The sequence below is a fragment of the Grus americana genome, chromosome 1 (genome assembly GCF_028858705.1).
Source record: "Grus americana isolate bGruAme1 chromosome 1, bGruAme1.mat, whole genome shotgun sequence".
Lineage (NCBI taxonomy): Eukaryota > Metazoa > Chordata > Aves > Gruiformes > Gruidae > Grus > Grus americana.
In genome coordinates, this window is record NC_072852.1 from 128,131,553 (window position 1) to 128,146,160 (window position 14,608).

At 35.9% G+C, this 14,608-nt stretch overlaps 1 protein-coding gene across 10 annotated transcripts in view; it reads left to right on the plus strand.

The window, feature by feature from the left end:
- The window catches only part of DMD (dystrophin), a 1,313,294-nt gene that overhangs the window by 1,123,967 nt on the left and 174,719 nt on the right, over positions 1-14,608 (plus strand). For all 10 annotated transcript variants that reach the window (XM_054840966.1, XM_054843533.1, XM_054803063.1 and 7 more), the window contains 2 exons: positions 1,404-1,524; positions 2,188-2,456. In XM_054840966.1, coding sequence (XP_054696941.1) covers positions 1,404-1,524; positions 2,188-2,456 — 390 coding nt within the window. The remainder of the gene's footprint in view (positions 1-1,403; positions 1,525-2,187; positions 2,457-14,608) is intronic.

Genomic DNA, 14,608 nt, shown 5'->3' on the forward strand with positions numbered 1-14,608 from the left:
CCACTTATGGCATGTGGCTCTTCTTTTTGCAGTATTGTGTTTTGTGTTTTACTGCACTATAATTATCTTTGTATTTTACCTCTATGCTACTTGAAAACAGTGTGCATTCAATATTTTTTCATAAATAGAGAATAAAATATTGAAATAAAACAGTGGTAAGGACCATTTGAATAAATTTAATACAACATGCAAAAGACCCAATGCAACATGCAACCCACAGGCCAGGTTTCATCTGCATTTTTGTGCGGTGAACATTTGGATTCAGATTAATGGAATCTTAACTCTCTTTAACAAAAAAATCCCCAAAACCCAAACCACCCCCCCAAAAAAAAACTCCCCCAAAAACCCAAATGACCCCCCCCCCCCAAAATCAAAACCCACCAACCTGAGATACGTATACTTTCAGTAGCCTACCAAGAGTTCAAATACCAATCTTGAGAATCTTACTTACTGTCATTTTAAAAGCAGGGAATAGAAGAGAGATAGTAAAAGGGGCTGTTGCTGGAGGATAAAAATTGCAAATAGGAAAGAGGAAGAAAAGGCAAGAAAGGAGACAGGTGCCACAAAGCGCAACAGGAAAGAACGAGATGAAAGGGAGAAATACACTTGATCTGAAAAGGAGCAGAACGTACCACTGAGAAATGTTACACGTAAAGATATAGAAATTGATAATAAATACTGATTAGAGCAACTAGGCATTAACTATTTCAGAAGGACTACTTTCTGCCCTTAATTTTTACTCAGGCATGCCTACATCTAGGCTAGGTGGTATTTCTGAATTTTCACCTTTCCTTGATTATACATTTCATAAATCTCAGTTCATGTAATTTTGGAAGAGATGCATCTACACCACTGCTAGAAGAGAGTGTTCCGATTTAATACATTGGAATTTTTTTCGTTACTAATTGTTATGGGTTAACATGTCAATACCCATAAGTCCTTCCCCGCACCCCCCTTACAATAGTTGCCAGCAGCAGTAGCAAAGTGGTATCTATGAGACATATTGAGTTTTCCTTCACATTCTGGTAAATCTTATTTTCAAGAACCATCAGCTATGCTGGTGCGGTCCAACAGAGAGCCAGCCCAAGCCTTGCCTCTTGCAGCTCAGTTTTGGAGTTGACCCTCATGTTAATGAACAAAATGGATCCCTCCTACAGTGAAAATTTTATCAGCAACCCTGAGTACTTTGCAGCATGTTGGCAGTACATTTACTCCTTTGAAATGTGATTTCAGGTTAAGCAAAAGCTGATTATCTCTTTTACATATTTTTTTTTTAATAGCTACTTGTAATACACACATGGAAGCTGTTGTTAGAAATTGTGTTCTTAAGTTGACAAAAACAAGGGCTAGCACTCAGTATTTTATTATATATCCACTTACAATAATTTTGTTTCATCTCTCAGACTTTCAAGAGGGAGCTGAAAACAAAAGAACCCGTTATCAGGAGTGCGCTTGAGACTGTGCGAATCTTCTTAGCAGAGCAGCCTGTGGAGGGACTGGAGAAGCTCTACCCAGAACCAAGAGGTAACTGAGGAAAAAGCAGGGTAATACATTGCTGGAAAGATCAGTGATGATCAGCAATGATTAAATAAATTCTGCCAGCCGCTGTGAAAGCATTCCTTTTACATGGCAAGCTGCATGTCGGTATTCAGAAACTAAGCTAAAAATACAGATGAAAGAAACCCTTAGCCATCCTTCTGAACACTGTGGCACTAAACAGACATGCATATTTATAAGCAGATTTTGAAACTGGCTTTAAACCTCCAGGACCTATCTATAACTGTGGGCCCATTTGAGGTCTGAAAGCTGCAATTTAACCTGAAATTCAACTTGTAGTCTCAGTACTACAGAAGCTCCCAAATCCACTCAGTTGCAGCAAAAGATTCACAATGATTAATATTTATGTATGTGCAGAACTATTTTGCTGAATCAGAACACAGCTCTTAGCTACACTTTGCACGTTTAAAAATTCTTTCATCTACTTAAATGTACACAGTGGTGATTTATATGGTGGCAAGATTTACATTTTTAAAGAGATATTCAAATGAGAATACATTAATAAAATAAATTTCACAGGTGTCTTTAGTTATGAATAGTTTCTTACTGAGCTTTGAACTTACCCAGATGGCAATTATTTTTCTTCTAAGGCAGAGTATGTCTTAAAAGCCTCTTGACTTTCACATTTAGAGCTGTCACCTGAGGAAAGGGCCCACAATGTCACTAAACTTCTCCAAAGGCAAGCAGATGAGGTCAGAACTGAGTGGGATAAGCTGAATCTACAGTCTGCTGATTGGCAAAAGAAGATAGATGATGCTCTTGAAAGACTTCAGGGCCTTCAAGAGGCGATGGATGAACTGGACCTGAAACTACGCCAGGCTGAAGTGTTCAAGGGATCCTGGCAGCCAGTGGGGGATCTGCTAATTGACTCTCTGCAGGATCACTTAGAAAAAGTCAAGGTATGTGTCAGTATATCAGTATTTCTGAGTATAAAATAATTGGCTTGTTCATTGTATGAATCCCCAACTCAGGAATTATCTTTTTAAATGAGAAATTGATAGCTTTGTATCATAGTGATTTATATTTAAAAAAAAAAAAAAAGTACATATAAAGAGTTTTAGAATTTCTGCAATTAAAATGGAGTTGAATCAACATTGAGAATGTATATGGCTAACACGGGTAAAAAGCACTACAGGAATGTGTAAATATCCTCAACACACTCACTGTTAACTCAGGAGGTGCAGAATTAACAGTAAAGAAAGCAAAATAGAATAGATATGAGAATATATGAGAAAAGTATAGAAAATTATCTGTTCTTTATTACACTTTTGTAAGTATGATGAGTACATAATTGTGGCCATACTTGTAGAGCAGAATTTAATTGAGTGATGGTGGTATTTGCTATTTGTGTTATTTGATAACTAGACCTCGTAATGTGAAATAGTTAAAAAAAAAACCACGACCAAACAAAAAATCCCTGGAAATACTGTCATTATTTTGTATAACTTAATGCTTATCTTCTTTCAGCGGTTGTTTCCTAAAATCGTTGCTTATTGAGAAACTTGTGAGGACTCATCCTCTTTCCGCATGACTGCCATGGCCAGACTTTATAAATACTACAGGATTCCTTCGGCTAGAGCACAATAGAGGCAGTTGCCATTTTGATAAGAACAAAGCGCCTCTGTTCCTCTCACATAAATGGGAAACATCAGTCATTTTGAAACAGACCTGAGCTGACTGTTGCGTTCTCTAATAGAACATTAGGATCTAAGGAAGAGGAAATAGAATGACTAATGGCAAGAGAAATGCCTTTAAAAATCAGTTTATAAAAAGAAAAAGTCCATGAGTTTTAATCACACAGAAAGTTTAATGAGTGCCCTGTACAGATATTATATAAGATAAATGAAATACTTGGTAGCTTGGTAGCTGATGGACAGTTAGCTGCAAAATTTGTTTATCTTCATTTAAAATCATAAATGAACAGAAGAGATTTATTTATAAATTCTCAGAAAGTGCCTTCTATTATAGCCACGGATTTTTTTGTGATCTTGAAGAAGATATTCTGAACAGAAACACTGAATCCCTGATATTACTAGAAAACAGCGCAAGTCACTTAATGCTAAAGCTATGACTATAACTGTCGACTCCATAATTATAGTGCTGAATATTGTTACGGTTTAAAAAAAAAAGGTAAAAATCTGTCCTAGAGGATATAATGAAATTCTATTAACAGCCATGAAAAACCAGAAATCTTAATGCTTATGAAAATCCAGAGGTACTGTCCATCGGTAGATGTCTGTTTATTCCTTCTGAAGTCTTAATATTAGGGCCAGACAGAAACCAAGACTTCTATTCCGAGTTAAAATTAGATGCTACCACCTAGCCCCTGATTTTTATCTCATTTGTACCATATTTATTTAAAATATTTATGAATACAGGCTATCATAAGACCATACCATAAGATTATCAGCTAAATGGTAAATGAAAAAGACATAGAGAACATATTCATAGCCTTATAAGCTCTAACTTTTCATTTCATATATGGCAATTCTAGTCTGCTAGATGTACATACACAGTGATACTGTGCTTTTAGCACCTTCTAAGTGATGATAATTAGCTTAGGTAACCTAAGAACACAATAAGCCAAAAGCTGAATAATATCAGCAGTGTAAGTAGTATAATAATTGTCCCAAAATGTGCTGTCTAGCATGTATGTATTGCTTTAATGGAATGTAATTCCAACGTAGATACTGAAGACAAATGCATGTACTAACTAGGCAATGTAAGCATGTTTGTGGAATTAATAACTACCAAGAAAGCTACAATTGTGTCTTCCATCTGAAGGCCTATATAAAACTATATGGTTTTAGGTTTTGTAGGTTTTACCCCAGTTATTCATATTTATGACATTCATACTCGTTCTTAGTGAAATCTATTTTAGAAAAGTTGTAAATCAAGACCAATCATTTATGTAACCCTGAAATAGAGCATGTCAATCCTTAAAAAGTTTTCAAGTTTGCATTTGCTACACATGAACTGGCTAGACTATAGAAACTTTGATCTTGATCCTTTATATCCTTAGCATATCTACCTCAAATGCACAAATATTTGAAATACACTCACAACCCTAGGATTAATTGCTGGGTTTAATTTTTGAAAACCTAAAAAAGAGGGTTTAATGTAAATATATGATCTGTGACATGAGCAATAAGACATGATTTAAGCCCATTTTTATGTTGAACATATTTATTGGATAGTAAGTTCATTTCCTTTGCAAATGTTTCAATTAAAAGGTAAATTTGTTGAAGAAGACACAAGTTATGTAGCCTTCAGTTAAAAGTTATTAGTAAACGATCAGTTTTTTCTTTCTAAATTATATTATCAGACAAACATTATCAAATTGATGTATTATTCATCTCTCATCCTTGCTCTGGTTTTTATGATGTGTATCATGATGATTGATGATGTTAGTGTGAGGGAGAGTACCTATTACTCTCTATACATCTAAGCACCCCAAGCACCTTCCGAGCAGATCTTTGAAATATTGGTCAGATGTGATTATATTTCTTGCAAACCCTTCTCCTAATTGGGATCACAGTAGCCTTCCCAAACCTAAGCTGATGAATAACTTCCTAAGGAATGAATTTACCCAGTGCCATTTGTCACTGTTCTCTTCAGTTATAGTTGCTGGAGCTCTTAAGGTCGTGGTGTAACGTTGAACTCGCACAAAATAACTGGTCCTTGATCAGTATTAATGGATTATTATTCCTTGATCTGTATTAATGTATCAATTGGCATTCATCTCTGATTCTGAGGACAAGAGATAGTTTCACACGCCTACCCCAAAGAATGCAACCTAGACTACAGATGATCTATAATCAAAATATTCTTCATACTTCTCTGCTGCCCTCTGTTATTCTCCCTTTTTTCTTCTTATGAGTGATCTTATCTGCAGACTGAAATGTAACTTACTTTCTTAACACACATTCTTTCTCTCTGTCTCTTCCAAGCATATCTTTCTGTCCATTAAAATCCAAAACATCACTTAACAACTGTCTTAAATTCAGTTCAAGCCCAAACAAGTCTATTAAATGTCCCCTAATATCCATTGGCCGATCATTTTGATTGTAGCTCACATCATATTTTAGACATCACCTGGGATTTCTACTTCCCTCTGCAGCAAATTCAACAGATGCTTTCTTCTTGCAATGACTAACAAAATTTTCTCCTTTTCATCAGAATGCCTGCAACACTCAGGGTCACATGAGACCACCACTCGGTTTTTGTATTAAGCTTTTCCTGGTATGCAATTGCTAGGCAGTCAAACCTACCTCATCCATTTGGTATCTTATTCAAAGACCCATTCCAGGAGTTGGCAGCAGAACAACCTTTCCTCTCTTTCTCCCCAAAAGACCCTCCTTTGCTCCATACCAACCAAAACCTTGATAATGGTTGTGCTGCAAGCATGTAGCAATCATTACATGTCATGCTGATACTTTCTTACTGTTTTCTTGTCTGTTTGTAGACATCTGCTGAGAAATACTAATACGAATGGGTGCTGTTGAGTATTCAGAGGAGTTCCTTTATGAAGTTTTATATTTTGACAATTTACCCTCTGAAAAATTCTTTTTTTAAACCAGAAGCCACTACTTTGGGATGTTGTGCACAGAATTTTGTGACTGAGAAGGCAATGTAATTTTAACAGTGTGGTTCATCTGTTACTAAAGGTAGTTCAGCTACTCCAATATGCTTATGAGAGCACAAAGCAAAGCATTTTCTTATGCCAGTGATACTGTACCACATCACTAGTGGCATAGAACTTCTTCGGTTTTCTGTCATACACAACACTGTAAGTGCACAACAGAGACTTCCATGGGGGATATAATGGGTTTTTTTAACCATTGTAAAATAACACTAAAAAATAATCAAGAATAGGCAGTAGTGTCTGTGGTTTCTCTAGTTCAAAATAGAAGTGTGTATCTCAAGAACACCTGCCAAATAAAAGCTGAGTTGTGCAGCCCTATTTGCAATTAGTCCCATTCTGCTATAGAAGGATTTGTTCTTCATTGTCACATCATGAGGGCACCTTGACTCAGTATGATGTTAACTGTAAAAAGCAGAACAGAATTTAGTGACATAAGTTTTGTATTTTCCTGTGAGCAGTTTTCACAAAGATCTTAATCTTGCTTCTTAAGAACTGGTTGTTGCTCTTTCAGATTCACTTTTAGTTATGAATAGAGCAGTTACACAAGAAGACTATGAACTTTTGCATATAGATTATGAATTTTAATATATTTAATGTAGCAAGTGTATTGGCAAAGGCTGTAAGTATTCTTTAAAATTCTTTTGTTACAGCCTATTTACAATTTTAAAACAATTTCTAATTATTTTCTGCAAAACTTTGAAACAAAAGGCAATGAAAAATTCACGAGTACTGTGTAAGTAACCCTTTTTTTCTGAGGTGTCAGACCTGAATTTTATGCTGTTTATTTCAGACTTTCTTCAGCATTGTAGCTGAAGTTTGTTTCTTCAGACAGTTGTAGCCAATTTTATGTTACTGACAAATGTTCACTAAAAAGTGTCAACCTGAAACTTCTTTCTAGTTTGTAAACTGAACAGAGTCTGCAATTATGCATAGATCAGAAATGAACTGATCTGCTCATAATCTGCTCCAAAATTATTTTCCATGTGCACTCAATCTTTTTGTCCCTAGGCATCTCTTCTCTAAATGAAACAAAAAGTAAGATAACCCCTTAAGGTAATTAGCTAAATTTCAGTTCTCTTCATATGTGGCCATAGAAGGAAAATAAATAGATTTGGCAAGGTTAAGATACCATATTCTTACAAATACTCATCCTAAATCAGCAATCTCAATTACCACACAATGAATGAGTATAGGCAGTTCATTAAAACAAAACAAAACAAAACAAAACAAAACAAAACAAAACAAAAGCTTTAGATACTTTTCTGTACTTCTTTTTGGTACTGTTCAGCTACTGCTGTGCTGGGAAGAGATATTTCAGCAAAGTGAACTCTTACAGTGCTATTATGAAGGAACTGTGCGGACAGCTGCCTAGAATGCAGATTCTGAGTAAAGCGAGTTCTTGAATTTCTAATTTGCGTTCTCATTCCTAGGAAAAAAAAATCAAATTCTTCCAAAATTATTTGAAATGCTTAGGTAATTGATAATTCTCTGTCCTTCCTGAAAAAAGAATGATTTTTGTAAGGAATGAGTAGGGATCACATGCAGGAAAACTGATGAATGACACTTAAGCCCCAGACAATAATCCACATTCATCCCCTCCTAGCAATAAAGAAGTACAGTGGACACGAAGAGTACGTTTTTAAATAGAGCCATACAAACTGTGCAAGAAATAATTACCTGGAAGATGTATTGAATAACCAGAATTTCCAACCAGCTAGATATCAACAGCAATATGAGATCCATGTTACAGCTAATTGTCATCAGACTTAATGTGATGCCCATTTTCCTGTTAATTTTACGCTAACATCAAATTAAGCTGTGCATTAAACTAGCAGAGCTCATGCAGTCCAATCTGTAAAGTAAAATGACATTATACATACAGCATCTTTTGAGATCTTTTTAATTTCACTTCTTTACTGATAGACTGTATATTTCAAAGTGAAAAAAAAATATTTTTCATATGGAGGTCTAAATTTGTATCAACAGCAAATTACTGCTATTTGGAAGGAAATTAACTTGCCTGGTATTCTGAACAAATTTATTTTTGTTCCACATGACAACACATAATTTTTTCACATTGCCTAGATGTCTTCCTGCATAATTCCAAGCCCAACCCCTTTTTTGCTTCAAACTTCTACCGTATGTAATCGCTTCTTTTTCTCTTGTGCAACACTGATTGGTTTCACTGCTGTTACAGAAATTTGGGGTGAGTTTGCAGCAGGCAAGCCTCTAGAAGTGACTCTAAAATATTGTTTCAGCAGTTTCAGTACTCATAAAGTAGGATGTGGTTTGACAATTTACAAGCATTACTCCCCACTATAGTTATACTCCCTATTATTCTTAGATTTAAACTCACCAAAAATACCAAAGCATTCCATATACAGAATTTTAGAATATGAACTAAGATTTGGTTAAGTATTTTTCAATTGTTTGTACAATTAAGGGTCACAGATCACAGAATGGTTTGGGTTGTAAGGGACCGTAAAGATCATCTAGTTCCAGCCTCCCTGCCATGGGCCAGGACACCTTCCCATGACTACATCCATTGGTTGACAGCTGACTAGGAAAGTATATTTACAAATGGCAAAAACCCTTCAGTGACTGTTTTGATGTTAATGTAAACTGAACTATCAGTAGAGTCTATCAGAACATAATAAACTTTATTTTAAAATAAACCAAAATCTTATTTAATTCTCTGGAAAGCTTTGGCATCCTATAAATGTCCTTATTATATAGAACATTGTGAATTTAAAGTTTTGTGGAGTTTTGCCATGATGAAAGCAATAGTTGAAGTTTGTTGAATTTAACCAGTCGGCTTTCAGGATCTTTTAAAACACCAGACACTTCAGCTAAATAAATTACTTAATTGGTTGTACAGCTTGGTATATTGTTTTTACTTTTTTAAATGTAGTTTTACACAATAAAAAATTTAGTAGGGTTGTTCGGTTGTCATTATTGGAGGCAAGTTTAATTTTCTAAGGTTCGTTTCAAATATGAAATTGAGGTAAAAACCATGGAGTGCTTTATCACGTAGTTGTACCAGCTGAAGTTAGTTCTGCTATGCTTCTTAGCTTGTAGGAGATGAAAGTTACTCGGTTGTGTCCTGTGGTCTTTTAATCTCATTTTTACAGCTTATGAATTAATTTATTTTCTCACATGAAAAGAAATATAATCACAAGTGGTTGTTTAATATGTAACAGCCATGTATTTGCAACTGATACAAATTTAATCTAAAAGTCTCATCTGCCTTATGTTGTCGCTATGTAATCAGTCACGTAAGATTGGAGAGTTTTTTATGGCAATAGCTATGGCAATAGCCCATATCTAAGCCCGTTTTAAATACATGAAGCAAACCTTCATTCCTTCTTCCGACTCCTTTTGCAATAAGCTAGACATTTCTGATCTCATATTTAGACGCTACTACTTCAATTATAGTTACTGTTTTATGGAGACTAAATTACATAGGGGTTTTTTTGTCTATGTCACACTACCTATTTTAAGGGGAGAGTATAAATCCTTTTTTGTGTAGGAATAATAAGAAAGTGATGGGCAGGCAGAGAAGTGAAATCTGAGAGCAGTCTTTTAAAATTAAGACTGCCCTTGACTATACTACTTACTGGGAAACAGTAGCATAATTAAGATACAGAAACATTGATGTTGCTCTGCTAACAAGGAAAAAATAAAATGAGTATTCTTTAATTAACTTTTTGGGGAATCACAACAACTAGTGAGAAACAGCCTCTTGTAGACCATTTTGTGAAAGAACCAGCACCTGGGAAAGAGCGGCACCAGATTTCACCAGATTTGCAGCAGATATGTGTTAATGTATTAACACAGTCATTAATAGAGCAGGTTAACTATTTTCTCTTTGATTAAGGGCCCTTGGGCTAAACAATACCGTCAACTTTTTTCAGTCACAGTAAGTGTAGAAAAATTCCTGAACTCTAAATAAGAAGAAAAGATGACCAGTAAAAAGCGGAAATCTTTTCTACCTCCAACTCAGTTTGGTAGAACGTGCTATTATTAGATCAACAGATTTCATTTAGAGCCAAATTTTTCCTTGTATGAACTCACCCTACTGATTTCAGTGGGAGTTCGACATTCACATCTGTGGGCAGAATTTGACTTTTTAAGTATTGGTAATCTCTGATCTTGGTTTCTGATAGCCTGCTGAGAGCGCTGACTAATACATGTATAAAGACTTGTCTGTCGTTTTATGCCTCTGAAGTACAGAATTGAGGTCAGACTAGAACATTTTTAGGAGATTGCTCTTTATCAGTTTATCAGAAAGAATGGGACTTGAGCTTTTAGAAGGAGAATTAAACATTAAAGTTTAAGTACCTAAGTGTCATAGTCTTTGCAGGGACTCTGACATTTCACACTCCTTTTTTGTTTTGTTTTAAGTTTGCCATATAAACACAGCACATATACTAGTCTGATGATCAAGTGTTAACATTCCCAGACATGGCATTAAGTCAAAGATGCTCTTGAACTGTTGTGATTCTGTTCAAAAGTCATCTTTCTCTAATAACCTGGAAATGGAAATATTTATCCAAGGGAAAAAAAAAAATACAATGCAAGTAACACTTTTTACTGTGGGACCATTTTATTCAGGCTTTCCTTAGTGAGCGTGGCTCAGGGAGGTGGGTGGCTAAAGGGAGAAAAAGTATATCCAAGGAGTATTTATAACAGCAATCTGATTTGCCATATGCAGTCTGCTATTGAAGCATTTCTATGTAAAGTTAAAGGACATACCAGAAGTGAATATATAACCAGAGACACGTGTTCAGTGAGACATGAGAGGAGGGGAAAGGGAGAAGGAGTGCTAGAAATGAATTTTAAATTTGTCTGCTTTCTGTGAGGAGGCTTTTTTTTTTTCTTCCATGAAGAGAAGTTTGCCAGTATTACGTTCTTAATGAAATCTTTTCTTAAAACATTGACTCTCCTATTCCTGGCAATGTATTTTCGTGTTGTAACTATCAAGTGTGCAGATTCTGTAATGATAATGTTACTATGACATGGGCAAATCAATGAGCTAAATAAAATCAATTTATCAAGCTCATATGCTGGTACACAGCAATTATTTAGGGACCGCTTGAAGCAGGGAGTGCAATGAATGTCAGATTGCCTGGGATGTTTATCAGTGACCCATTGCGCTATATTTTTCTCATTTTAATCTTTATCTATTTAAAGCCTAATAGAGTTTTATTTCATTTTTTTGTCCAAGGTTAACCCGTAATAAAACCTTATAATTGCTACTTAGCACTCTTATAGTGCTTCTCATGTTCTAGAAGTATGAGTTAATCTTCTCAGTTTCTTTCTGAGACTGCAGTAGAAGCAATATTATCCCCAAACTACAAATAGGGCAATTGAATCAGTGAAACTAATTTGTCCAGACAGCAATGCTGCTCAAATTATTTTTATTCTCTTTAGCTTTTACCTGCAAATTGTTTTATTTTAGCTGGGTTCGATTATCCAGAGGATTAGGAATGACAATTTCCATCGGTTTCAGCAGGAGCCACAGCCACTCATTTATTTCCCAGCGCGGCAGCCTGCTCTCCCTCCAGGTGGGGCAGGGCATCCTGCCACCCAGAAGGGTTTCAGCCCGCACGCCTGGGGGGGCGGGCACTGCTCCTGACGCAGTTTCCCAGCCGGCGTCTGGTGCTGCTCATTGTTCAAGTTTTATTTAATTGTCTCCTTTTCAGCATTTTATTTTAATATTCTTTCTTCCTAAGTTAGCTTAAAAAGCAAACTGTTCTTGCTTGTGTTCTACTGAAATCTACTGTTAGAACTGAATTCCCTTCTCTGGCATTGCTGAAGGATGTCCTTGTTCGATGGAAAAGGTCTGGCAATTTCCACCTCAAGAGTTTGGCTTGGGGTTTCACCCACTCCCACTCCCCACACATCATATAGTGGCGGTGAAAAGATGAAGATGGGAATTGCAATATTAATTCAAGAATTGGAAAACATAGCTTCTGGCAAAACACTTTAACAGGACATCTGACCTGCATTCTTCTGGAGGCTGGACACGGGATGGACTGTAATAACTCCTTTTGGCCTTAAGCTCTATGAAAAACTTTGTTCCCTTTGCTAGAGGTAATAATTATCAACTTTATGAGGCTAAACATTATGAAATATATACATGATAAATTTAAAGACATGTTAGCAAATTGTAAGTAAACGTGATCTTTCCTGTTGGGCAAGAGAAAATAGAGATTCCTGATCTGTATCAGGATTTTGTTAGAAAAGTTAGGAGGAGTTTTTGAAGCTTCTCGTCTGAATTATTTTAATGTTGGTTGAGTGTCAGAATACAATCTGTGTCTTCGTAGTGTCTAAGCTAAGTTTTTATATAGCCGTGCGAGGAATCCATATTTTTCCTCCTGAGATACAGAGTCTGCCCACTGATGTCTGGAGGCTTGAGGTGTTTTGTAGTATCACGATACAGCTGTTGCAATCTTTCTGGTTTAGACTGCTTTCTCTTTTTTTGTCAGCGAAATACTACATTTGCCCTTAAAAGACCATGCTGCCTTACAACACAATAGAGATTTACTTTGTAGTAATTATTTTCTGAGGGCAAGAAGAAATTCTGTGAGTCTCTATTACCTGAAGGAGCTTTTGGTGAGGAACATGGGTTATTCAACATTGTATGTTTCTGTGTATCTAACACACGTTCACAAATTAACTAACAGAGATAGATAATGTGTTAGTTATGGTCTAAAAACAGGCTTGACTGAGGTTCCACAACCTAAGCATGTATATCTTTTCAAGTGCTTTTAGCTTTAATAATGCTGAATGAAACAGTACTAAAGGAAAAATTTCCTTTGTAAAAATTCCTTTATATTTTCTGTGTCCTTCATGTAGCATGTGTTAGACTTTCAGATTACACTTTGAAATGCTTCAAGTTACCTACTGTTCCTAGGCACTTCTCTTGATTGCCACATTGGCTTCTTGGTTGCATAGTAACTGAGTAACTGACTTTGATTATGTTGAAAAATTGGTGCAGAACTGTTGATGAACACTTTAGCAGTGATGGGCTTTGGCATGTCATGGTTACAGTTGTTCTAGCAGACTGAATTACAAGGTAAATTTGCTCATTTACTTTTCCTCCTCCATGGAGGAGAACACAATTTCAGAATAAATGGCAAGACAATAGCACGGATTGTATCTCTTCATGGATCATAAAACGGCATATCAGCTGTTGATTTTTTAAAAAAATAAATCAAGAATTCATAGTAACAAAGTGATATGTGTTTCAGGTTATGGACATCTATTTATTAGTGTGCTTCTGTTTATTAAATTAGACATCTTAATAATTAAATATTTTTTTCCTAGATATAACATAGATCATAGATTTTTCCCTTGAAAGTTCAGAAAAGAAAAAAATTAATACCTGGCATTAGTTAGGAGTTTTTTATTTGTTCTATTCAAATTTTAATATCTTTATTTTTAAGGAAATATTGAGTTAGTCTTCCAAATCATAGGAAATAACTTTTGAAAAATTTTATGTTTTATCAGGTTCAGAAATACAGAATTCAGAATGAGATAGGACTTAAAGGGCACTTGATTTTTCCTTCTCTCCTGATGTCTTCTATTTGAACTATTTTTATCCCAGAAGAGGATTTATATTCTACTCAAGTGCATTCTTGCTTGGTCATTTCTGAGTTTATAAAAATATATGGGATGGAAAATCAAATCTGCTAAAATCCATTTTGTTTCAACACCGCCTGTCCCCAGGAGCACTAGAATCAAATAAAAATACAGTCCGAGTTTAAAAGGAAGCTAAGTGTAGTGTATTGAGCTAGCAGCTGACAATCCCAGGTTTCAATGAAATTTGAATCAGAATACACTTAAACCCATCAGAGAAGAAACGGACTCATTTTGAATGAAAAAGATGGAGACTGTTAAACTGTCCTGGGTAGAATGTGACGGTTTGTTCCACCTTGTACTGTTTTAAATATAAAACCTGAAAATAGGTTCTGGCCCATGAATACTTCCCCAGTCGGACGCTAAGGGAGCTGAGGTGGAGAAATATCAGCGCTGGGAACCTGCTGCGGCGCAGGCGTGGGACAGCCGCTCACCTTACTGTGCAAATGGATCCGGCTCTGATTCAGCTGCTGCTGCTGCTGGTATAAAAAAAAAAACCCACAATACAAATTCATCTGACACAGGAGAGCTTTTCTCCCTAACTCATGTCATATTTTCATCATGGTGCCAGATGTCCTTTTCTGTCTCTTTCACTGGTCATGAGAAGTGAGGTTTAACATAGACCTGTGCTAGCTGGAGACTCTTCTATATGAGGGAATTCTTCAAGAAAATGCCAGGCTGGCATGAGGCTACTGCCCTGCATTAGTGCTGCTCACAGACCAGGGAAACAGACTTTCTTTGTAGGCACAGTTGGCCTTTTCT